This window comes from Carcharhinus amblyrhynchos, chromosome 18, assembly GCF_965287045.1.
Source record: "Carcharhinus amblyrhynchos chromosome 18, sCarAmb.v2.hapA, whole genome shotgun sequence".
In the NCBI taxonomy this organism is placed as follows: domain Eukaryota; kingdom Metazoa; phylum Chordata; class Chondrichthyes; order Carcharhiniformes; family Carcharhinidae; genus Carcharhinus; species Carcharhinus amblyrhynchos.
Genome location: NC_137341.1, coordinates 35611229 through 35637295, shown reverse-complemented (window position 1 = coordinate 35637295; position 26067 = coordinate 35611229). Strand labels below are relative to the sequence as shown.

The 26067-nt window shown below is 38.9% G+C and overlaps 1 protein-coding gene across 3 annotated transcripts; it reads right to left on the bottom strand.

Annotated features, from left to right (window-relative positions):
* Positions 1-603: 603 nt before the first annotated feature.
* On the bottom strand, positions 604-25920 carry pms2 (PMS1 homolog 2, mismatch repair system component). Of its 3 annotated transcripts, XM_080206808.1 has the most exons (15): positions 25758-25920; positions 23829-23968; positions 22279-22365; positions 20005-20107; positions 18790-18973; positions 17722-17889; positions 12243-12340; positions 9673-9772; positions 9104-9188; positions 8430-8582; positions 5933-6821; positions 3404-3571; positions 2728-2828; positions 1774-1943; positions 604-930 (listed from the first exon to the last, which is right to left on the bottom strand). In XM_080206808.1, the coding sequence occupies exons 1-15, from the start codon at positions 25766-25768 to the stop codon at positions 787-789; spliced, it is 2601 nt and encodes an 866-aa protein (XP_080062934.1). In that variant the 5' UTR covers positions 25769-25920; the 3' UTR covers positions 604-786. The 3 variants fall into 3 exon arrangements, with proteins under 3 accessions (XP_080062934.1, XP_080062935.1, XP_080062937.1); XM_080206809.1 differs by lacking the exons at positions 23829-23968; positions 25758-25920 and adding an exon at positions 21390-21493 and having other exon boundaries at positions 22279-22366; XM_080206811.1 differs by lacking the exons at positions 20005-20107; positions 22279-22365; positions 23829-23968.
* Between the last annotated feature and the right edge of the window lie 147 nt (positions 25921-26067).

The window sequence follows — 26067 nt, the reverse complement described above, 5'->3', positions numbered from 1 at the left end:
ACTGGGAAATTGGGGCACTTCGCAGAATGACACCCCACACAAGCCGCAACTGGCTTCACTAATATATTTGGGCTCCACCATTCCTCTCTCCCACAGGTGCAAATCTCCCAGCTGTCAGAAAAAAGTTGACAGTTTGGGAAGATTGCAGTGCCAAATGTGACCAAAAAAAAGGTGTAGAACACTCTTATTTTCAGACTTTTAAGACACTTAGAATTTTTTTGGGAAGATCGCCTCATAGTGTCAGTCTAGATATTTGCACTCTACAGTGGACTTTGGATCCACGACCTTCAGACTCGGGTAAGATGGCCACCAACTCAGCCCAGCTGACAATGAATTATTGTAGTATCATTGCTTGATTTTATGCTGGATCAGAGAATAACAGGCTGCTTAATCAGCCCAAAGACATCAATTCTAACATTATGCAGACTAGAACACATCTTAATGATTAGTTCAGAGTCGGCTTTGCCAGTCCATCTTGTTCCAGAATGCAGGTTTTTGAAGAATGTAGGACTTTCACACTTCCAGGCAAAAATTCAACAGGTCATTTGTTTTGAAAACAAGATAGCAATGATTTTTTTTATATAAAAAAACAATGAAAACAAATTCACAGAAGTAAAATATTGATTAAAATTGCACTTTAGCATATACAGTATTCCAGAAACTGGGCAATTCACTGCCTGTACAAAATAATCAGCTCTGATTATTACATTTTAAAATGGAAGCCATTCAAGTAATATAACATTCAATGATTAGTGGTTTAATATACAATGGCTGAACAGAGTCCGTTTATTCCACCACTATCATGTCCAAGTTGGCTAAATGTCTCATTGTTGGACGTCCATGTGGGCAATTCCAGGGATGCTCTATTTCACCCATGTGTGTAACCAACTTCTTCATCTCACTGATGTTAAGCGCAGTTCCAATCATCACCTGGGAAAATAAAGAGTTGCATAATTTAAAGCACAATAGTACTACCTGCAACTTCCTTACTTCAGATGTTGTTTATGCCTTTGATAACTTGTCTTACTGCTTATTCCTCACTGGAAATCCAGAACAATGAGTGATTATGGGACTATTTTGCTGCAGAGGGCATCACAGTTTAGTCTGTTCCTCTCCTCTTCATCCGCACACACTTTCCAGCAGGGATCATTAATTGATTCTTCCCTTGCCCAGTTAAAGGGTATTTAAATAAATTGTAGCATATTAGCTAACAGTATAGATCAAAGCAGCGTCATTTTTATGTCTCAGTGTAACAGCGCATGGGACATGCACTCAATCCACTGCAGGGGAAGCCGGGGGAGCATATATGAGAGAAGCCAACAGCCAACACAACTCAAGGAAAGAAAAGCGTTGCCCAATGCACAGGGAGTTCAACTTTGGAGTATGGGGGAGAAATCTAATTAGTTAAATAGCTCTTTTAATTATCCAAAAGTTGAATCAATACAAAGTGCCTTTTATAAAAGTTTGAACTTAGAAAATTGGTGGCACATAGCATTCTGGTTGTACTATGGAATGATCCCTATTAGAAGAGTTGCTTTGGGTTTTTTGACGTCAATTTCCAAGAAAACAACAGTATTATTCTGCAGGATCAAGATCATTGCAGGGAAAAAGGTTCTATTGAATCAACAGCAAGATTGCTATTTAACAAGGACACTAATATAATGATCCTCTGATCCTCAGCTTCCTGTAAGATCATTCAATGGATTTAAGAATTATGCTTTAGATTAGTGATGATTGTTAAATGCACATGAGAAATGTTTGAGGAGCACTTACCGATTTTCTACAAGCTCTGGAAGCAAACATCTGCCTGACTCTGGATGGCCGGCACATGACTCCAGGGCTATCATTCAGCATGAAAATCAGCTCTTCAATATCCTGTGGACCAAATGTCCAGTTCTTGCTCATTGGCAAGGAAACCAACTTCACTCTGTCAGTGGGAAGAGCTGCATGGAAAACCACCAAGAAAAAAAGACACATTCAATAAGCATGTGTTGAATAAAATGGGCTGATGATTTCAAAAAGGCATTGATTTAATGTTTCAACTGTTTCACAATAATTCCTCTAGATTAGCAATGTTTGAAGAAGTAGTTCTCAAAGATAATTAAGAAGTCTCATAACACCAGGTTAAAGTCCAACAGGTTTATTTGGAATCACAAGCTTTCGGAGCACTGCTCCTTCATCCTTTATCCCCATTCACCTGATGAAGGAGCAGCGCTCCAAAAGCTTGTGATTCCAAGTAAACCTGTTGGACTTTAACCTGGTGTTGTAAGACTTCTTACTGTGCCCACCCCAGTCCAACGCCGGCATCTCCACATCAAAGATAATTTGGACAGCACGGTGGTTCGCACTGCTGCCTCACAGTGCCAGGGACCCAGGTTTGATTCCAGCCTCAGGTCACTGTCTGTGTGGAGTTTGCACATTCTCCTTGTGTCTGCGTGGGTTTCCTCCTGGTGCTCCGGTTTATTCCCACAGTTGAAAGATGTGTGGGTTAGGTGGATTGGCCATGCTAAATTGACTCTAGTGTCAGGGTGATTAGCAGGATAAATTGTGGGTTTGCAGGAATGGGCCCTGTGTGGGATTGTGGTCAGCGCTGACTCGATGGGCCATATGGGCTCCTTCTGTGCTGTACGAATTCTATGATAATTAATACATATATAATAAAATAATAAAATCCTTGAACCAAGCACTGTCCTGTGTCTTAAATACAGAACAAGGAAACAAACCAACCTTCCTCGTTTACAATAAAATCAAAACCATTCTTTCTGAAAATGTCCATGTTTTCCACCAGTACTGTTTCATTCACTGCAGTTAAATGAAGACTCTGGGGCCTAAAAGTTGAAAACAACATTTAACTATGAATGGAGAAGAATATAATCTTTAAAAAAAGCAAGTTTAAAATCTAACTTCCATTCCACGACAGGAATATTTATAGATCATGCACAGCGAAACACAGCTACAGACAATTCCATGTGCCAAACTTAAGTATATTAACTCAATTATTCAATTCACTTACGTAGTAGTGGTCACAGTGCAACTGCAGTACATTCAATCTAACACTGAAAACCATCCTACTACTAGGGATGGGAAGTGTATGTCTCTCACTGAGAATTAGTCATTTTAAAAAGATTAGGAAAATAGGAACAGGAGCCAACCGTTCCACCATTCAATTAGATTATGGTTAATCTGTACCTTAGCTCAATCTGCCTAAACGCCATATCCTAGGAAAAACATACTGATCTCCATTTCCAATTGTTCGAAGGCCCATAGCCTTTTTGGGAGAAAATTCCAAAATTTTCTACTAAGACTATAAAGTTTAATGAAAAGTGCATTACAGGAAATAATCAAAAATAAATTATTGATTATTTCCTGTAAGTGTGATAAACAACAAAAAGACAAATCTTACACTATCAGCTTTTGACCTTGAAGTACTGTGTGTTGCTGCAGCATTTCAAAGTTGTACTTCTCATCAGTAGCATGCTGGTCCACAATGAACAGGTCCGAATCCAGTTTGGTGATGATAAACCCCAAGTTAAACTGGCCAATAATCTCCATACTGGCAAATCTGTCTTTGCTGCAAACAGTACAAGACAAGGCCACTGAACATACAAGGCGAGAGAAAAATTCCATTATTCCTAACACAAAATAAGATTTAATTTGAGACGTAGCATAGCCTTATTATCTATATCAACAGATAGTCATAGATAACTTACATGGCACAACAGTTAGCACTGCTGCCTCACAGCACCATGGTCCTGGGTTCAATTCCTGCCTCAGGTCATTGTCTGTGTGGAGTTTGCATATTCTGCTTGTGTTTATGTGAGGTTCCTCCGGGTGCTCCAGTTTCTTTTCACACTCCAAAAGTGCACGGATTAGGTGGATTGGCTGTGGCAAATGGTCTCTTAGTGTCAGGAGGATTATCAGACTAAATATGTGGGGTTATGGGGATAGGGCCTGGGTGGGATTGTTATCAGTGCAGGTTTGATGGGTCGAATTATCTCCTTTTGTACTGTAGGGATTCTACTCTATATATGCCAACACAATCTTAAGTTAAGACTTCTTTTCCTCCCAAAGAACTTTGTTGGCTTAGCTCAGTCTAGCTTTGAGTGCTACCAACTACCACTCCTGCGCTGTACCAAAAGCGTGCTGCTTTATTTACAGAGCTGTATTTTGAATGAGATGCTAAACTGAGGTTCCATCTGCTTGTTTAAGTGGACTATAAAAATGCTGACAGGGAAATGTTGGAATGATATTCAGGAAGAATGATCAATGGAGCAAAGTGAACCATAATTATGTTTATAAATAGTGTGGCCTTAAATTCAAACAACATTAGTGACACTTAATAATTAGCAATAGCACTGCATTAAGTGAAACATAAGAGCTACTTTAGTGGATCTGTACAACAAACAGCTGGGGCACTTACATATGAAACAACTTATTTAAAAAGCTTGATAAATATATCAGGTTGTAGAGATCAGTACATACTGAGACAATGAATTATCTAAATCAATGGTTTGTGTTGCTAAGATTGAAGAAGAATCATAGAATCCCAACAGTGCAGAAGGAGGCCATTTGACACACTGGCACACACAAGCACACGCTGATTAGCATTGACAGGGGAGATAGGGGGTTTTTGGTTTGTGCCTAAATTTGCTTCCAATTCTTCAACTGTTAGCTGTGATAAATTTGCCTTTAGCGTTGATTACTGCAATAGAACAATTAATATTAATACAAATACGGAAAATCTCAGCAGAGCTGTGACGAAGGGTCATCCAGACTTGAAAAATTGGCTCTATTCTCTCTCCACAGATGCTGTCAGACTTGCTGAGATTTTCCAGCATTTTCTGTTTTTGTTTCAGATTCCAGCATCTACAGTGATTTGCTTTTAATTTATACGCCATAGAACATTCTAGATCTTGCATTACATTGTCTTTGCAATCAGGTTAAAAACATGTGATTGTGTACAGTTCTGGTTGCCGCATTATAAGAAAGATGTGGAAGCATTGGACAGGGTGCAGAGGAGGTTTACCAGGATGTTGCCTGGTATGGTGGGAAGGTCTTATGAGGAAAGGGCTGAGGGACTTGAGGTTGTTTTCGTTAGAGAGAAGGTTAAAAGGTGACCTAATTGAGGCATACAGATGATCAGAGGATTAGATAGGATGGACAGTGAGTGCCTTTTTCCTCAGATGGTGATGGCTAATACGAGGAGACATAGCTTTAAATTGCGGGGGGATAATTATAGGATGGATGTCAGAGGTAGGTTCTTTACTCAGAGGGTAGTAAGGGCGTGGAATGCCCTGCCTGCAGCAGTTGTGGACTCGCCAACTTTAAGGGCATTCAAATGGTCATTGGATAGGCATATGGATAACACTGGAATAGTTTAGGTTAGAGGGTGATTAGATTGGTCGGTGCAAATCGAGGGCTGAAGGGCCAGTACTGCACTGTAATGTTCTATAATGTATAAACCTACTCAAAGTAACCACAAATGCATAATACAAATGATGAATTTGGAGATACAGCAAGAAGGTGGTTTTATTACTGGAATGATAATTCTGAGAGTTGTCTAACTCCGGAGATGCAAGTTCAAATCCAACGACGGCAGTCAGGAATTTAAATTCAATTATGAAATAAATGAGGAATAAAAAGCTAGTATCAGTATTGGCGACCATGAAACTACCAGATTATATAAAAATCCATCTGGTAAACTAATGTGCTTTAGAGAAGGAAATCTGCTGTCTTTACATGTTCTGGCATACCTGTGATTCTAGATTTTCTGCAATGTGGTTGACCCTAACCTTGAAATGGCCCAGTAAGCCACTCAGTTCTAAGTGATACGATAGAGAGTTCTCAGGTCAAATATGAATGGCCAATAAATGCTCGACAAAGACCAAACAATTCTGAAAACAAATTTTTAAAATGCTGACAATTTAATTACCTGATCTCTTTTCGGAGTTCAGCCTCTGCTGCTTGATTGTCTCCTGGACTAATCTGGGCTCGAAATCGCCTGCATTTCTGTGCCTCTTTCTGCTGTGCTTGCTGCTTACTGACCAACTTCATCCTCTCAGCAAGAAGGCCCATAGAAAAAGGGAGCTTCACAACCCTTTTATTCATTTCTACTGGTATATCAACTCCTGAAGTCTGAAACATCCCAGGATCTGAAGACAAACCATCATCTAAACACAAGCTGCCAGTCTTCAAGCGTTTTATGTCCTGGGTGATATAACTGTGTGAGCAAAAACCCGTTGCCAATGGTTGGCTGTTACTTCCCGTTGAATCAACCTTTTCTGTTTGCACAGCAACGCTAGGTACCAAAACCTCACAGCCAGTCATTTCAGTTCTCAGTTCGTCTTCTCCTTTCCCAGCTTCTGAAAAATTCTGGAGTTCATTGGGCAAGCTAACCATACTGTCAGAGCCATCAGTAAATGTGGACAAAGCGTTAGCTTCTGGTGTGTCACAGCCAAGTTCTGAGCTTGCTGTTGTGCTGCTTTTCCCAGAATCTATATCATGTTCAGAATTCATAGTGTTCTGCTCCATTTGTCCAGGATTTCCAGGTGCTGGGCAGCAGTCAGTCCTACATTCAGGCTGAGGGTTACTCAGTTTACAACTGGTGAAAAACGTGTGGAGTTTTCTTTGAACCATTAAGTCCTGTTGTTTGTTAGACTTAGGCCCACATAATGATGATTGGTGGAGGGAGTATGCCTCACGTAACCTGGCAATGCTTGCATACTTCTCTTTCTCTGAAAATGATTGCACAGTTGTTGATTCCTGCCTGGTTGGAACAGAGGAGTCTGTACTGATTGTCTGGGTAACTTTTTCAGAGATTCCTAAAATCAGGAACAAAGCTTAATATTTAGAATCACAAGATGATCTTATCCAATATTACATTTTATGCTGTTGGACCTTTATCATTCAGTCAGTAGAAAGGCACTCACCTATTTGGACAATTTCCAACGCACTGGTTACACAAGTTTTTAGATTTGTTCCTGCTTTATGGAGTCACAGAATAAATTAGATATAGCCCTTAGGGATAAAGCGATCAAAAGATATGGGGTGGAGGAGGAGATGGTAGAATCAGGATACTGAATTTGATAATCAGCCATGATCAAAATGAATGGCCTACTCCTGTTTCTAGTTTCTATTGATTTCAAGAAGGAATGCAAGCTGGGACTGTAGTCATGCTTGAACCAAACAAGGCACATTGCACGTTAAGTTCTCTTCCCTGAAGTACATTGAAAAAAATCAACATTTCTGGCAACTTTTCATTATGTTTTTTTTCTGGTGTCAGCCCCCAGATGACCAGATTAACAGATTTCTTTCATCATGGGATTTGAACTTTTGACCTTTGGGTAGTTAATTCAGTGCCAAAACCACTGTGCTACAAACTAAAAAGCTATTATGTTAATATTGTTGGTTGATAAGAAGGCTAAAACTGGTGTAATTTTGAAATAGGAAATGTTCAGAAATGAAAAAAATTACAAAGATTGACAGCTTTGAATTAAAATATACTTATAATGGCAAACAAAAAGTCAGCAACAACTATAGTTCATACATTTGGGTGCACAAGTAGCATTGTCTTGAAAATAATTTATCCATAATTAGTTGCAATTTAAAACACTCAAAAATTCAGAGCCCTTTACAAAATGTACTTTCAAGTACTACAGAAGTATTTTTTACTTGAATCATTCCACCTCTAACTCTCAAGGTAACAGTTATACAACTAACTGAAAAATATTTTTGAACCATTCCATATAAAACATACAAGCTTAAAATTACTATCTGTGATATTATTGCACGAACACTTGTCACCTTCATACGCCACTCCTGGGTCACATTACCTTAACTGAATTATTGCTGATCCTTCAACGCCAATGAGTCAAAATTCTGGAGTCACTCACTAACAGCACTGTGAAGGTATTATCATCACACAGGCTATCATGGGTGAAGGTGATTCACTAACACCTTTCCAACATCAATTAGAGATGGGCAATAAATGCTGGCTTTGCTAATGATATCCACATTTCACGAGCAGACAGAAAAGAGAGGAATTTTATAAAAAGCGTTTGTTGTCAACCATCTTAAAACAAACTTCTACAGAATTATGCTATGACGTGTTTATATCGGAATGATAAGACTCTGAAAGTGATGAGTTCACACTTAGCAATACATTAATCTATAATGTAACTATAGCTCACTGACATATTCATCTACAGTACTTGCAGTTCACTGACAATCATACATTAATTAATAGTTACACTAAAGGTTTTTATTTTCAATAGGCTTTGATAGAATATTTGTCCTTCTATAGTTTGTTAAACTTATAACATGTTGCATGCTTGGATTAAAGATCAGCAATTGTAGAATATTTTATGCTCAGTTTCTTCACACTCCAAAGTCTTTTTTTTGTTGAGAAGAACTGTCACTATGTTCTTTACCTGGCATTTGAAGAAACTTCTGATTAATGTTGAGCTTGTTAACATTAGAATCGTACATCTCAATAAGGGATGTCTTTAGGATTGCAAGAAGCAGCTTTTCCTCCTGGAGAAGAATTTGCCTTTTGTCTGGTGTAACATTGAGGTCAACACACTCTAAAAATGGCAAAGCACATCTGGTAAATGAGGATAGCTGAATTTATCAGGAGGGTACAAAAAACCTATGTTGTATAAGTCAGACGTCTATTACTACTATTAATACGCAATTTATTTATTTTTCCCCATTTAAAACAAACGGTTTAAAGCATTAGAATCCTCATATATTCCCTAAAGTGCAGGAGGACGACATTTGGCCCATCAAATCTGTACCCAAGCCCTATTCCTATCACCCCTTATATATATTTACCCTGCTAATCCCCCTAAGATTTAGGTTGATTTAGCATGGTCAATGCACCTAACCTGCACATCTTTTGGACTGTGGGAAGAAACCAGAGCACCCGGAGGAAACCCACACAGGCACAGGGAGAATGTGTAAACAGATAGTGACCCAAGGCCAGAATTGAACCTGGGTCCCTGGCACTGTAAGGCAGCAGTGCTAACCACTGCGCCACCATATTTCTCAACTAATTTACTGGCAAATTTAAAAATTCCAGAACACATGTCTGACTGTGACTTACCAGAATTAACACAGATGTTCAAGGCAACAAATGGATACTGATGTTTGTTGTACATGTGATATACTTCATTTACAAGTTTGGAAACCTAAAAATAATGTTAAACCACTTTAGTCACCATCAAAGAAACAAACACAATGATAGATGATCACATCTCGTAAGACTGCATATTTTACTTCTCCAGTCTTCCCAACATGTCAATTATTTCAATTTTTTAACCATCCTTTGAAATAAGCTGTAGGCCAAAGGAAGGAGTTTTTCATTTATTCCTAGGAGAAGGTTCATTGATCTTGGTTGGACCATTGCGAGCCATCAACAAGGATCAGGAACTTTTGACAAAGAACGACTGGTACAGACGAGACCAGAGAATCAATGACACAAACTATAATCAGGGACTTTTATGATAATTGTATGGTGAACAACGCTTGTTAATTATAACCTCTCAACCGCATGAGGCCAATAGTAGATTGTATGGTTGTGTGTAGCCATTGCAATGATATGTATGTCAGTAGTGTTGTCAGAAGTCACTCTGATTTAATAAGTCACAAATTTTCATGGTTATTGCTCCTTACCTTTGTTGGATCACATGGTCGCTGATTGATAAAGAAAAACTGTCGATCAGTTGAACTCCTGCCAACGCCATGATCACTACGAGACACGAAACCTATGATTCTTTAGTGTACCAAAGAAAGAAAAGTTACTGTTATTGGCCATAAAATATTATTCTTTAGTATTAGTTGCCTAATCAGCAGAACAGTGGTGACCCTCTATTCCCTCCATGCTGTTGTTGCCTCTAATATGGCTCCCAGGACAGAAAGATGCTTCCCATCACTGATGTTTAGTTGCCATTAGTTATGCAGATCTGACCAAAGAGTCTTGATGCCAATTATGTCAATCCATTTACAGAGAAGAAGAGCGTGTGTGTTGAATAAGCAACACCTTGCTTTTCAACATGAGGGCATTATTTCTGTCCACATCCAGGACTGACACACAGTCACTTGCACTACAGGTCACTAGATAATATTCAAGAGGTTTCTCTATACCTCTCTTCCCCATCTCACCTGGAGCACTGGATGCAGTTTCCCTATCTTGCTGGGCTCCTACCAGGAATCTTCCCAGTCCAACTGACTTACCTGCTCACTAACTTCCCTTAGTCATGGCAGGAGGTGGAGCTGCAGGCATCTGATATATCTGAATGGCAGATTAGAAAGATATGCAACAACAGGGAAATGAAGGAGGGTGGCATTTGATGGTAAGGAGGGCGGCATAAACACCAGCATGGGCTAGTTGAACTGAATGGCCTGTTTCTATGCTGTAAATTCTGCGTATGCTGTCTCGCACAAAACACTCTCTTTCCTCTTCAAGTATATTCAACTATGAATATGTTCCCATTATTGTACAAAAACTGGGAAGTTTAAGGTACTTTTGAAAGTCTTTGGAAACATTGATCAGAAAATGAATCATTTGAAAGCATTAATACCTGTAGGGCTTATTGACAGCCACAGAAAGGCATTTGATTCACATTGTAAATGATTACATACTTGGACTGGCATGATTAATCATTTACAATTAGAAAGCGAGCACATAAAATGTGGAGCATTTGAAAATGTCAATGCAAAACTACTGCAATTTATTATAGTATATGGCTTTCTTTTTAAGTGGGATATTTCGATTCTTTTATTTGCTTGCACCTGCCCACATATTCTACATACCAAGGAACTTCATTGTTCAGGAATTTCAAAACTGTCCAAACCCCAGAGGCTTAAAAGCCAAGGAAGTTTTTTTAATGCAAAAAGCAGAATAAAGTATGTCAAAAAATTCTTCCCTTTAACCACTGTAGCAATTCTTACCCACTATGCATTAGCATGATGAAAGGAAATATGAAACCTTCATAAGTTACATATGTTCTCAGGATATGGGCAACACTAGCAAGGCCTCCTTTATTATCCATTCCTAGTTGAGAAAGTGAAGAATTTTGTTCCTAATTTGTACAAATGTATGGCTTTCTGCAAAGAAATACTTGCATTTTTATAACGCTTTTCATAAACTTGGAATATCTCAAAGAGTTTTGCAGCCTATAATTTTTTTTAAGTATACTTGTTGTAATGCAAGAAGCGAGGCAGTCAATTTGCACACAACCAAGCCCCATTGTGAAAATTACCAATTAATCTGCTTTTTATTGATGTTGGCTGATGAATAAGCAATGGCCAGGACACAGAAATAAGTCCCATGCTCAGCTTCAAATGGATTCTGTAATGTCTGCCCAAGAAAGCAGTTGGGGGCCTCAGTTTAATGTCTCATTCAAAAGGTGGCACCTCTCACAACACAGAACTTGGAACATCAGGCTGGATTATGGATTCCAGTCTCTGGAGTGGGATTCAAACCTACAACCTTCTGACTCAAGTGACCAGAGTAATACTCAACTGAATCATAACTACGTTTGCTAAGCCAATTCAGGGAACATAAAGGTCAAACATATTTTGTGGATTACAATTGTCCTGTATAGGACAGACGGGGTAAGGGCAGCATGTTCACTCCCCTGACCCGCATTAGTAAACCAGTTGTGTTGGTGTTCCTAGTAACAGGCATCAAATTGCCAGGTTAATTGAAATCAATTTACAACATTTGATTTTACAGCATAGACAATCTGAATAAGGCACTGTAGCTACTCCTCAAGGCATCATTGGCAGGACCCGCCAAACCCATGACTTCTATAACACAGGAGAAAGGGCAGCAGACACATGGGAACATGAGCATCTCCAAGTCACACTCCATCTGATTTGGAAATATATTGCTCTTCCTTCATTGTCACTAGGTCAAATTTCTGGGATGCTGTTCCAAAGTACGTTGCATGTGAATCTACACCACGTGGAGTACAGCAGTTCAAGGCAACAGCTAACCACCTTTTCAAGGTAGCTAGGGGTTGGCAATAAAGGCCAACCTTACCAGTGGTGCCCACATTTCATGAAAGAAAGAAGTTCTTATTTTACAATTGTTCACTTTTTGACCACTATTAAAACAAATGTTATAGTCAGATGCATTATATGGCAGTAGAGGAATATTTAACCCCGTGAGCCTGTTCTGGTATTCAATGAAATCATGGTTGACTTAACTCCATATTAACGATTGATCACTCACTCACCTGTAGAGCTTTTCAGGAATGTCAGCAAGGTTAATTCCATAATCTTCACAAATAGCCTCACTAGGGTTTATTTGAACAAAAGGGACAAGATTCTGTAACTGGAAAGCGCAAAAGGTAACTACGTAGAATCATATAGAACAGAAAGACATCATTTGTCCCATCAAGCTTCTCTGAAAGCACAATCCAATTATACCCATTTTCCTCAGCATCTTCTCAGCCTTCTGTATCCCCGTTTACATTCCCTTTGTCCCATTCCAATGTCCCCCCCAACAGTATAAATCTCTGATTTTCTTTGCTCTTAGCTCTGATGATAGGTCATCTAGACTTGAAACATTGCCTCTATTCTCTCCCCACAGATGCTATCAGACCTGCTGAGATTTTCCAGCATTTTCTGTTTTTGTTTCAGTTTTCAGCATCTGCAGTGTTTTGCCTATACCAATTTTCCTTTCCTTTCCCTGTAGTCCTTCCCTTGAATTATTTATTCAATTCTCTTTTGAAAGTTATTGAATCTGCTTCCACTACTCTTGTAAGTAGGATATTCCTCACTTCTCTATTTCAATATTTGTTATATTGCAATTTGGGCTTATGTTTAACACGCACATTTTCAATGGCAACATTAATCTTTCACAACATTTGATTTTACAGTGTTGACAATCTGAATAATGCACTGTAGCTACTCCTCAAGGCATCTTTGGCAGGACATCCCAAACCCATGACTTCCATAACAGTTAGTAGTACAGATAAAAAAGGATTAACATGTATATGACATCTTATTATAGTCATCTTTATTTCTTAAATTGCTGCATATGCTATTCTGCATGAGCAATGTCATCCCAAAACTCCTGGGAGGAATGTGCAGCAGATTGGGATCCCTATGAAGTAGACTGGGAGAAGTATAACGCAAGTCAGCATCACTTAAATGAGACAGGAAAAAGAAATCAAACCGTTACGTCACAGGAAGTTTGTACGTTGACTGGAGAGCATTGTAGCTTTGCTTCCAAATGTTGGGAAGTTAGTCTAATGAGTAGGGCAATTTTAAAAGTATACTTATTTTGATAACAAGGATTAAATAAAATATTTCAATTAACCTCCTTATATTTAAGTGAGAACAGAATAAGTGGATGGATGCGAATGTTTTAGGTTTTATTATCTAAAAGAGATATGGTAGGAAAGCTCTGTCCCCTGGAATGTACGTCATGTTTCATGTGGGAACTCCAGGATATTTCCTGTGTCCTAGATAACCTTGTGTGCAAGAGGTAGTGTCATTGTAGCAGCTCAAACTCTGGTTTTAAAACTTGAGCAGTGGCAGATGTGGTACATCTGCAAGATTGACATCTTTGTGACTAGCATATTTATAAATATGGTCATCCCACAGCTCAAAAGCATGCAGGAAGAGATAGAATGAGAGATCACCAGGCCGTAAACGAGGAGTAGGCAGGGTGTGCTGGATTCCCAAGTTCATTCTCAGTCTCATACTAGTACTCAGTTCGGAATATAGTTCACAGATGTAGATAGCCACGTAGAAATATGATGTTGCGGCAATAACAGAGACCTGAATCAAAGAAGTTCACCAAGTTGTATTATCACTGGGTTACAGAAAAGCAGTTTTATGAGTACTGCATGAGGTTACAGTAGGAGGTCATTTAGGAGTAAGCAAAACTCAATCAAAAATACCTTTATTAGCCCAGACTGCATTTGCAGAACCTTTCACTAGGGCCCTAATTGATTCCATGGAACCCCTGCCTAAAACAAAAAAAAGGAATCAGTATTGGTTGACCATAATGGATGTATCCATTAGATTTCCGGAGGTCATGCATTCATATTACAGCTAAGAAGATTGTAGAGGAGCTACTTAATTTTTTTTAACCAGATGCAGACTGCTCATAGAAATCCAGCCAGATCAGGGATCCAATTTTACATCAAAGTTATCCAGGGTAGTTATGGAAAATGAAATGACCTGAAAGAGTTATAACAATCACATAGAGCTGTATGTGAGAACAAACTGGAAATACCAAAGTAATTTTGCACGATGTAGGTATAGGAAATGCTCTTCCAATGCAACACCACTATAGTTGGCACAGGCTCAAAGAGAGAATGAAAGCATGCTTAAGAATAATAGAATAGAAGTGAGTTGCAGTAATTGGAGTTCACCCACAGTGATGGTACCCAAACCAGATGATACACGATTGCGTCTGGACTATAGAAAAGTCAATGCGGTTACAAAGTCAGATTCATATTCTATTCCTCAATTGGAAGACTGGATAGAAAACGCAGGGCAACCATGTTTTATCTCCAAACTGGAGTTGCTTAAAGGATACTGGCAAACACCTTTATCAAAAAGGGCGAAGGAGATTTTGGCTTTTGTGACACCAAATGGTCTGTATCAATTTAAAGTCATGCTGTGTGGAATAAAGAATGAGCCAGCAGCATTCTAAACTCTAATCAACAAGATAATTTCTAGACTAAATAATTGTGTGGTGTACATTGACGGTCTGGTGATTTTCAGTCAGACTGGAAGTAGTGTGTGGAGCATTTAAAGGAACTGCTTGTTCGATGACAGGAGGCAGGATTGGTGGTAATCTTGGCTAAAAGTAAATCCACAAAAGCAACTCGCATTTTTAGAACATAAAAACGGGGATGGACAGATGTCCCCAAGAAATGTGAAAAGTACTGGGGAGTTCCCAACATCATCAACAAGGAGAGAAATTCTGAGATTTCTGGGCACGAGTGGTTTCTACAGGAAATTCATGCCAAATCTTAGCAGTGTGGTTGCTCCAGTGAAATTTCAGTGGGCGTCTGAATGTCAGGAGGCAATTCACAATTTGAAAACTGTTAACCACCACACTCGTTTTGAGGACACTGAATTGTACAAAGCAATTCAAGCTAACCATTGATGCAAGTGATATGGGCATTGGTGCTGTACAGTTACAAGAAGATAACTAAAGGATAGGAAGATCTGTACGAAAGAAATATTCGACCATCAAGGAGGAAACATTGGGTTTGGTGTTGGCACTGCAACATTTATGTTGCCAGCAACTCATCAAAGATAATTGTTCACACTGACCAGAACCCATTGAAGTTTCTGGAGAAGTTTAAAGTTAAAAATGCAAGACTGTTTGGATGGAGCTTATTATTACAGGCTTTAATTTAAAGATTATAAAACATGGCAAGAAGAACATGACTGTAGATGCTTTATTGTGATTTTGATGTGAAAGAAGGAGAAAAGAAAGACTGAAGCTGGACTATATTACTGTTAAATTTGCATGCTTAGATGTAATAAAGTATATATCTTATAGAGTACTAATAGTGTGACAACTAGAGGCTCTAGAAAAATGTAGCAATCTTTTCATATTGTTGGTTCAGTTTTTAAGGGAGAGTGGTGTGGTGATACTGTACTATTGCTATATTTTATGTTTAAGGGGACTATTTTAAAGTTTTTTTTCTGCAGATAGTCAGTTTGTCTGAAAATCATGCAGCTCAGATATAGGGAAAGCAGGATAATTACTCCTTTTAGCAATGTAGTGTTTATTTAGGAGAGGACTAATAGAGTTTTGTTCATGGATGAGAAGACCCCCTGGGGTTTTTTGATTAAAGGTATGGAAGGTGGGTTTAGGTATGCAAGATAATATGATTAATGGGAGGAACTAGGTTTGTAGCAGAGAAATAGTTTAGCGTTGTTTCTGGCTGGGGCTGTTTAAAGACAGAATTCAGCAAGCTGTTCTGAAGATCAAAATCTCTTTGACAGCTTTGTGGCTGTTAGCACAATTAATAGCAAGTATGCCTGGATTTGCTAATTGTATTCAAATTAACATTTGTATCTAAGAGGACACTGTTGCTTATTTGGAACTGAAACAGTGATCTTCTCAACCTTGCCCTTGCCTGAGATATGGTGATCCTCAGGTTAAATCACTAGCAGTCAGCTCTCCCTCTCAAAGGACAGAGCAGCCTATGATCAACTGGGATTATGGTGACTTTGCCTTTAGTGATAAGTTGGAAATTAGAGTTACTTCCTGTTTTTAAAACTATAGTTCAACTATTAAAAATCAAGCTGTTTCATTTTGATAGAGTTACATTTAAACTGTGTTATGAATGATGCTTGTTTTGATAAAAGATCCAAAATTTGTAAGTCGAATTACCCCTGGGGTCCAGTCAGGCTTTATAACATACTTTAGGGTTTGGGTCCAGGGCTGTAACATATTCAAAATCAAGAAGGATCTGGACAAATAGGGAAAAACTATTCTCATTGGTGGAAGGATCGAGAATGAGGGCACAGATTTAAAAATAATTGACAAAGAAACAATGGCGATATGAGAAAGAACCTTTTCATGCAACAAGTGGTTTGAATCCAGAAGGCACTGTTTGAGAGTGTGATGGAGGGAGGATCGATTGAGACTTTCAAAAGAGAATTAGATTATTTGCAAAGGAAACCTTAGCCTACAGGGAAAAGGGAGGACAGTGACTCAAGGTGAAGTCCTCGTTCAGAAGGCCAGCACCAACTCAATGGTTCAAATGGCCTCATTCTGTCCTGTAACCATTCTATGATTATATGAGATGAATGGCTAGTTATTCTATTCCTTGAAGCTCTGTTGAGAGAAGTATGTCAGTCGGTACACGAGGAAAACTCCTTACTCTTTGAATAAAGCCTTGGGATCCTTAAATTTCCATTGAGCAGATACACAGGACCTGACTTTAAACATTTCATTTGTAGTTAGCACTATGCATCAGCTGAGATTGAGCTCAAGTCCTCATATTTTTGGGCTCTTAATAAGCAAGCTGTAAGTTACTGCTATCCAGCAGATAATTTGTTCAGTGTATGTAAAATGTACAATATATTCTGTGGATATGAAAGTGCTTGGTATTTAATGATTTTTTTTTTGTACTGCTCATTGCTGCTGAACATAGCATTTCCCAGTTTCAGCATCAAGCTCACCCAGCAAAGCTTTTCCAAACTCCACATCCCTTCGTTGCACATCTGTGATATCTCTATTTCTCATGCCACTGAGGCGGACACAGTTTGCATCTGAATAGGTAATGTTACCTGCCCTGTGCCACGGAAAATCCTTTCACCCAATTAGTCCATCACATTGTAAAAATCCATCAACCACAGAGAAGACTGCTTTGCCTGCTTTACATTGCGAGCAAAAAATTGACTGCCTGCATATGGCAACTATGAGTGTGTGACAGAAGCTAAAAGAGTGACTCACTCAGCTTGCAAACTTACTGAATATCTGCTGGCTATGTTAACTCAGCTGCACTGAGAGGTCAACCTGATAGGCCCAGGATGAGGAATCCTCCTAGCACAATAACAGAATGTGCCTGCCTCCAGCTGATAATCAGGTAGCTGTTACAGTGGAATCCAAATACCTCAAGTTCTCTCAGAGGCAGCATCAACATTACTTTGCATACAGTGGATACATAAGACGGAGGTTGCTTGTGCAGCTGGAGTTCTTTTGTACTGGGCAGTTGCACTATATTTTACCTGCTTTGATCCAAATACTGCACTGATATTTTCCTTCAACGTGGTGCATCCACTGGTGCAGCAAACAGGATTCCTCTTTCCTTGTCCAAGCTGATTTGTGCAATTTATTCGTATGCCTGTAGAAATGATGCAATAGGCCTGCAGGACCTGGGCCATTTTACCATATTCCTGTTTTAAATAAAAAAAATTAAAAACTCCAGATTTATAATAGTGCAGCCTGAACATTAAACATATTTTTAATACAGGATGAATGTCACAATCAGACTCATTATGAGAACCAAATGCCCAAATTTATATTATAAAAATGCACTGAAGGTAAAGCTTGATAAACACGAGGGGAAAAAGGAATAGAAGATTATTCTGAAAGAGTTAGATGAGTGCAGGTTTGTGTAGAACATAAACCTGGGCATAGACCCATTAGACTGAATGTCTGTTTCTGTGTCATACATTCTATGTTAAAAAAACTTTAAAAATGCTTGAAACTGAAATAAAAGCAAAAAAAATGCAGGGAAATGCACCGCAAGTCATATATTTGTAAAATAAAAGATGGGTTCTTCACAAAGAGTTAACACTAAAATATTAATCTTTTACAGATGCTATATATTTCCAGTTTATATTGTTTTTGTGCTAGTATACAAATTTCAGCAATACAGCTACTGGCACAGTGGCATAGATAATAGATCTCAGTTCCTGAGCCATCCTATCTTCTTTATTGCATATGAAACTTTAATCAGGCAATTAAGATTGGTCTGTTAGAATATGAGCTCCTTGATTAAGGGCCAAATTGATGGGCCAGTCAGGGAGCCACTCGCTTTATATTTAACCAGGAGAGTCAGTTCCTCTGGCACTCCTAGTGTACACTGCTAACAAAAAGCACTCTGTATGTTGTTGTCAGACTTGTAAGCAAAGGGATTTTTCGTGAAGGGACTTCTGCCTCCCAGGACCTATTACAGACAGCTACCTAGATTATTAGATCCAGGGAAGGATTTATTGAATTGAACATATAAAATGTTTAGTGTTGACTGCTTGGACTTTTTTTATGAAAAACTTGAAAAAAAACAAACTCACCTTTTTAACATTTCGCTGAAACTCTTTGTGCCTGACCGGTAACGAGTAAAACAACTGCTGAACACTAACCGTCGTCCCTTGCTGTCGAGGATGTGGCACCTTTTCACGGATTTGCCCGTTATGGTCAAAGACCAGGCGGGTTCCGACCTTGGCAGTTTTGTGACGTGTCACAACACTAAGGTCGCTGATAAGAACAAAAAGACATTAAGAACACATTCCCAGCACCTCATCAAACCATCTTTGCATCCTAAAAATTAAAACAAAGCAAAACCAGTAGATTCAGATATATATTCATCAACTCAAGAGTAGTTAACACTTATTGTTTTATCACTGCACTCCCATCACCTAAAAACATCTGTCCTTCTTGTTCCCTATCTAAACAAAATGTTGGCCTCCCAATAAAAAGAAAGATGTGTAATTATATAGTCTTTCACAACATCAGGATGTAACAACGTGTTTTACAGCCAGTGAAGTGATCTTGAGATGTAACGTAGATGCAATTGTTGTAATGTAGAAAATAACTTGAAGTCAGAACACTTGTCCTCATCTATTAATAGCCCCATAGACTTTCCCCCATCTAAATCTATAACCCTTTTCACATTTTTCTTCAACTGTCCCACTTTTTATACAATCTCCCAAATATTGTATGCCTATGATTCTGGTCTTCTATGCTTTGAGGCAAGTCTTTCAGTATAATGGACCAACTCTTTAAAACTGCATCACTCCATCCTCCCTTAAAATCCAATTTATAACACATTTCCTTGACAAAGCTCTCAATCACCCCTACTAGTCCATCACTACCTGTCTTGGTAATAATTATTTTCACCCTAGTTACAGAGACTGTTGGTACAATTCTTCTGTTAAAAGCTCTTCTTAAACACAGCTGCCTCCAAATCGATGTGTGCAATGCCTACTGCATACTTGTCCCTGGTGGGTGTGTGTGTTCCTCCCCATTATATGGATTGTAGGAGCTCATAAAATTTCTCCCCCCAGAACCGGACTATCCCGTTCAATGGTTGGTATAAAGGTGGTTGCAACCATGAAATGAGTAGTTATTTCAGAGTCTGTTGATTTTAATCATTCAGCCTTCAAATACTTCCACTACTTCATACATTTCTCTAAAGGAAGAGTTTATAAATGCAAAGACAACACTGCCTACTGAAGATTACATGTAGAGTGCAACATAATTGTTGATATTGAAGGTGCTCATAATACCTCAGGGCACACAAGGAGCTCAAAGCTTCGCCTCTAAATCCAAACGTCTCCACATGTAAGAGGTCGGAGAAATCTTGCAACTTGGAGGTGTAATGCTTCAGTGCTTTCAAATGAATAAACATAAATTTGCAATATGCAAATATATTTATTACACAAAGGTGACTACAGTAATTTCTAAATCAGATTTGCAATTAAATTTTGAACAAATTTCACATTTTACTAACAAATCTTAAGAAATTATGCAAGTTTTTAGAATTATATAAATTATTCCAGCTTAAAATTCAGATGTTGATTGAATCCAAATTTCAAGCAAGAAGGGATGCCGGTGCTAGCTTCTTCACTCAGGGTCAGTGTAAAAGTGATCTCAGTTCATGGATAATACTTTGACGCAGAATAAAGCTTCCTGAATCAGAGAAAAGCATAACCTTTGACTTTCAAATTTATTATTCAATTTATTATTCAATTTATTTCGTATCAAACTTTGGGCAATTTTGTCCTCTGCTTACATAGACCCGACTTCAGATTTCCCAAACTCTCATTATTGAGGTTCCTTCCAGCCAACAGTTGTAAGACTTTCATTATGAGCCTAGGCTAATTTCAAACCCAAATCAAAGTGTTGAAAGGTCTGTATGGTATTCTAAAGTGACAGCCATGCATTTTATTATTTAATTGAGGATTGCATTACAAATTATTGTGTACCTGTTTTTTTAAGACATTACCACAAGTGATCTTTCTTATCACTGCATATTGATATACCAACATTTGCTATTCAATTTTGTAATCATAGATATTCAATTTTATTCAATATTCAATTTTGTAATCGTGTAATGTCAACAGTGACAGTGTAATTTCAGCATTTGGTGAACATCTGGTTCTGTGAATGAAGTCTTTGACTTCTCTTTCCCAATCTTGTATACAAAGTGACATACATGCTTTTGGACAACACACTGGTTTGGAGAAGGGTCATTCAGATTCGAAACGTTGGCTCTATTCTCTTTCCACAGATGCTGTCAGACCTGCTGAGTTTCTCCAGCATGTTCTGTTTTTGTTTCAGATTCCAGCATCCGCAATATTTTGCCTTACCGTCGGCAATTTAATAGTCTATTTTAATCTTAACACATTAGAATTTAGCACGACTGTCATAAAAGACAAAATAGATACAGGCATCTGGCCTCACAGACACTCAAACAACGGCCATATTGTTAAAACTTGGACACTTCACAACACAAAATATACAAGCGGCTTTCTGAAATAAAGGACTTTTACAAATTATAGACCATGAACAGTTTTTAACATAGCAAGTCTTATTTATTAAATATATTTTACAGCTTGAACCACAACCCCTCTAAAAGTTTTCCTGATCAATGTCACCTGTGTCTAATTACAGGCAGGAGATTGCAACTGAATTTTCATGAACTGTAAGGCATATGATGTGGGAGTGGTTCCAGTGTGCTGTCGTAATCCATCTCTAGTCATAGAGTCAGAGTCCCTGCAGTACAAAAGGAGGCCATTAGGCCCATCGAACCTACACTGACAACAATCCCAGTCTATCCTGGTAATCCCACATATTTACCCTGCTAATCCCCCTGAAAGTAGGGGCAATTTAGCATGGCCAATCAACCTAACCCGCACATCTTTGGACCGTAGGAAGAAACCAGAGAAAACCCACACAGACACAAGGAGAATGTGCTAACTCCACTGTCAATAACCAATTGGGGGAAAAAGGAACTTGCGAAAATCAAATGTTGATGCCAATCCCTAGGTATTCATAATTCAAAGGTTTCATTACAAAAACACTAACAGAGCAAGCAATCTGTCAACCGTAGAAACAAGGATTAGGCCACTCAGCTCCTTCAACACATTTCACCATTCAATTAGGTCAGTGTTAACTTGTATCTTAACTCCATTATTAATCTCAGTTTTAACATTTTCAGTTGACCCCCAAGCCCCAATAGCTATTTATAGGAACAGCTTCTGCTGTAGCCCACCAACTGAAACACTAATTGGACCTGGTGTTCTGAGACTGCTTACTAGTTGTACTGGAATTTAAATGCCAATGTCTATTCGGATCTTCACTCAATTATATGGAAGGCAGGGGTTTATCAGATTTGTCTGGTACACCTGACCAACGGAATGCAAAATGCCATTGAAGGGATCCCTTCCTACACATTATGGAAGTGAATGGGAAATTATAACATTTCAAATATAAAGAACTGGATTGCCTTTCCATTTCTCACCCAGAAATTGTAATTATCTTTTAAAATTAAAACTTACTCAACCCTTCAAAGTTTTTTTCTTCCACTCCTTCCCCATTGTCCGAGACTTCAATCAAATCCGCTCCAAACTCTTTCAGCCTAATATCTGCAGCACAAGAGATAGAAATAAAAATGAAAATACTAGATATTTCTCACGAGGAAGTCTGTTGGTTTGGAAAGTTCAACTGTAATAGCTAGAACAATTTGCCATGTGACATCTACTCGAAGCTGCAGTGGCAAACAGCTGTCCCTTTATAGAAAGCATTGCAGGCTCCACCACTTAGATCATTCATATTTCAGTTGGACAAATAATGAAAACTGTTTGTCATTACTATCATCAAAGCTCCCTTTATGTTGTGTTAAGCAAGCAACTTGGGCAGAACCAGGTATTCAGCAAACAAACAATCTACAGCTCAGATGGAATTACCGTGAATACTTAATCACTGATTGATTTTGATTTATTATGGTCACATCTATTAGTATACAGTGAAAAGTATGTTTCTTGTGTGCTATACAGACAAAACATACTGTTCATAAAGAAGGAAACAAGAGAGTGCAGAATGTAGTGTTACTCTAGTGTATAGAGAAAAGTTAACTTTATGCAAGGTAAGCCCATTCAAAAGTCTGACAGCAGCAGGGAAGAAGCTGTTCTTGAGTTGGTTGGTACGTGACCTCAGACTTTTGTATCTTTTTACCTTCAGAAGAAGGTGGAAGAGTGTATGTCTGGGGTGCGTGGAGTCTTTCATTATGCTGGCTGCTTTGCCAAGGAAGCGGGGAGCGTAGACAGAGTCAATGGATGGGAGGCTGGTTTGCATGATGGACTGGGCTACATTCATGGCCTTTTGTAGTTTCTTGCAGTCTTGGGCAGAACAGGAGCCATACCAAGCTGTGATACAACCAGAAAGAATGCTTTCTATGGTGCATCTGTAAAAGTTGGTGAGAGCGGTAAATGACACTGAAAGCACAATGGCACTGTGAAGTGCTGTTCATTACCAAATGAGGCATTTTAAGAAATTGTAAACACAAGCAATTGACAAAGAAACAGCTTTCAAGCCTCATTTCATCTATTGTAAGATCAAGTACTAATTAGATGATTTCAAATGCTAAAGTGATAAGAAATGTTCACTTTTAGTTTTTTTTTTAAAGAGTTCATTTCAGTTATCAGAATTTCTTTTCCTAAAATTCTTTGTCTTTTTACGTCTCCTATCGGCCTCCACAAAACTTACCTGAGCTGCACTTTCAACGACTTCCCCTTTTCCCCCTGCCAAGCTCCTGTTGCCTTGAAGAACTTAATTACATTAAAGTTGATAAATGAAAATTAGCACTGGTATTTGCTACCAGCTGTTAATTGATGTATAACTAATGCCCTAGAAGGATGGATCTCTTCAAAACAGCTGTCTGAAATACTTGAAAACACAACAACTTTATCATAGAATTATACAGCACTGAGGGAAGCCATTCAGACCTGTGTGCCCACTCCAGCTCTTGGAAAGAGTTACTTCCTGCTCAATATAAATGTAAACTGCTGGAAAATAAAATTGATTTTGGATTAGTCATTTTTTTCCTCACCAATATTAGTAGCTCCAGCATCCAGACTATTTTCCACCAACTCTTTTACAGCAGTGCTGAGACTTAACACAACTTGCCCTGAACAAATCTGGTGAACTGACTGCCGGTCAATTGGTTTGATCACTCTTGCAGATGCTGAGCTAAATCAATGGAAAATAGAACATGATTGAAACAAAACCACACTATGCACATAAAATATGTTATGTCAGTCAATGGTACAGTTAACAGGCCCACAAAGAAACTTACATACAATCACTCTGGTTTAATATTGGATATACTGAATTTTATACAGACTGCTTAAATGTACATTATATGTTATTTTCAATAATCTGACAATTTACTTTTGTCCTTTGTTATATGGTTTCAGATCCAATAAATTGTCACTGGGACTTAATTGTCTGTTATTGTGTTAAGTGCTACAAGGCAGACTACAGTCTTTTTTAAAAATTGGAAGGCCTTCTTTTTCCATATTGACCTCATCACTCCTGATCTAATTCAGCCCAGCTTTCAGCAAAAAGGTAGAAGTCACAGAAACGAAAACAAGCAATTGCATCTTTCACATCCTCAAGCATCCCAAAGCACTTCAAAGCCATGGTATGTAGGCAAATACAGAAGCAAGATGACAGAACAGTCATCTTGCTTCTTAGTGGTGTTGATAGAGCATTAAATGCTGTGGGAGAGCCCCATGCTCTTTTTTCCCCAAATATCACCAAAGGATTTTTGACAACTACCCGATAGAGATGAGGTCTCGGTTTAACACCTCTTCAGAAAGCGGTAGCCACTCCCTTCAGTCCTAAAATGTGTGCTCAGCACTCTACAACAACAACTTCCAATTACATTGTGCCTTTAAGTAAAACATCAAGATAATTTACACAATCGAGACTAATGTTTCAAGTTTCCTTTGCACTTTGTTTCTTGTTCGAGCTGTTCCCCCTCCTTTTGGGAACTGCCCCTTTTAATTTGTCCTTAAGTTAATTTGAGTTCGTTTATTTGGCTGGTATCAAAAGAAATACAAAATTGAGACTGAGCCAAAGAAAAATATAGATATCAAAAAGTTCGACCAAAAGGGATGCTTTAAGCAAGGTGTTAAACAGCCAACAATGGCAGAACATTGGAAGTCTGGATGTACGGGGCCAGAACTGGGAAAATGTAGATATCTCAGAAGGTTGTGGGGCTGCAAAGTTTAAACGATAGGAGAGGGTAAGGACATGGAGGGATCTGAAAAGAAGAATGCAAATTTTAAAATCAAGGTATTATCAGACTGAGAACTAGTGCAGTTTCGTGAGCACAGAGGTAACGGGTGAATGGGACATGGTGTGAATTTGGATAAAGGGAGCAAAGTTTTGGATAAAAGCAGGCAATGGTGGGTAAAAAAGGAAGTCTTGCATTTATGTAGCACCTTTCACAGCTACTGGACATCTCAAAGCACTTAATAGCCAAAGAGGTACTTTTTGAAGTTCAGTTACTGTTACACTGTAGGAAATGCAGCAAACAGTTTGCACACAGCAATGTGTCCATAAACAGCAGAGATAATGAGCAAATAATGTTTTGGTGATGTTGGTCAAAGAATAAATATTGACAAGGACCTTGGGGCAACTTTGTTGCTCTTCTTGTCTGATCTGAAAGTTGGCAGCTCTGGCAATGCAGTACTCATCATGAATCCACATCATGAATGCAGCACTCCCTCAGTATTGCACTGCAGTGTCAGCCTGAATTTTATTTCTGGAGTGGGACGTGAACCCACAACTCTGCTGCCCACTGCACCAAGGCTGACCCATACATCCCGGTCATGATGTGGATATGCCGGCGTTGGACTGGGGTGAACACAGTAAAAAGTCTGACAACATCCCGGTGCAAGGGGAGCTTGGAGGGAAGTACAGCGACTCCAATCCGCTGGGCGGAGATGTGCATGGATTCTCTAGGACTCACCAAGCTTCCATCGCCCCTGCAGAGCGGCAGTAAAACCATAGACAACAACTCCTTTGCACTCAGCCAGCGCTGAGGTCTTTACTTGATTAACGGACACCCCGCAAAACAGTCACGGTCACCGGTTGCACCTGAAGCGGACGAATCAGTCAGTGGCTCTGCCGATGCGTGGCGCGACGGCCCGGAGCGCGGACCTACTCTCTGGGAAATGTAGTCCGAACGCGGACATTCCCCTTGCGAAACCCGCTCCAGCAAACTACAATACCCACAATACCACACGCCACTCAGAACCACTCACCCATCCGGTTTTCCT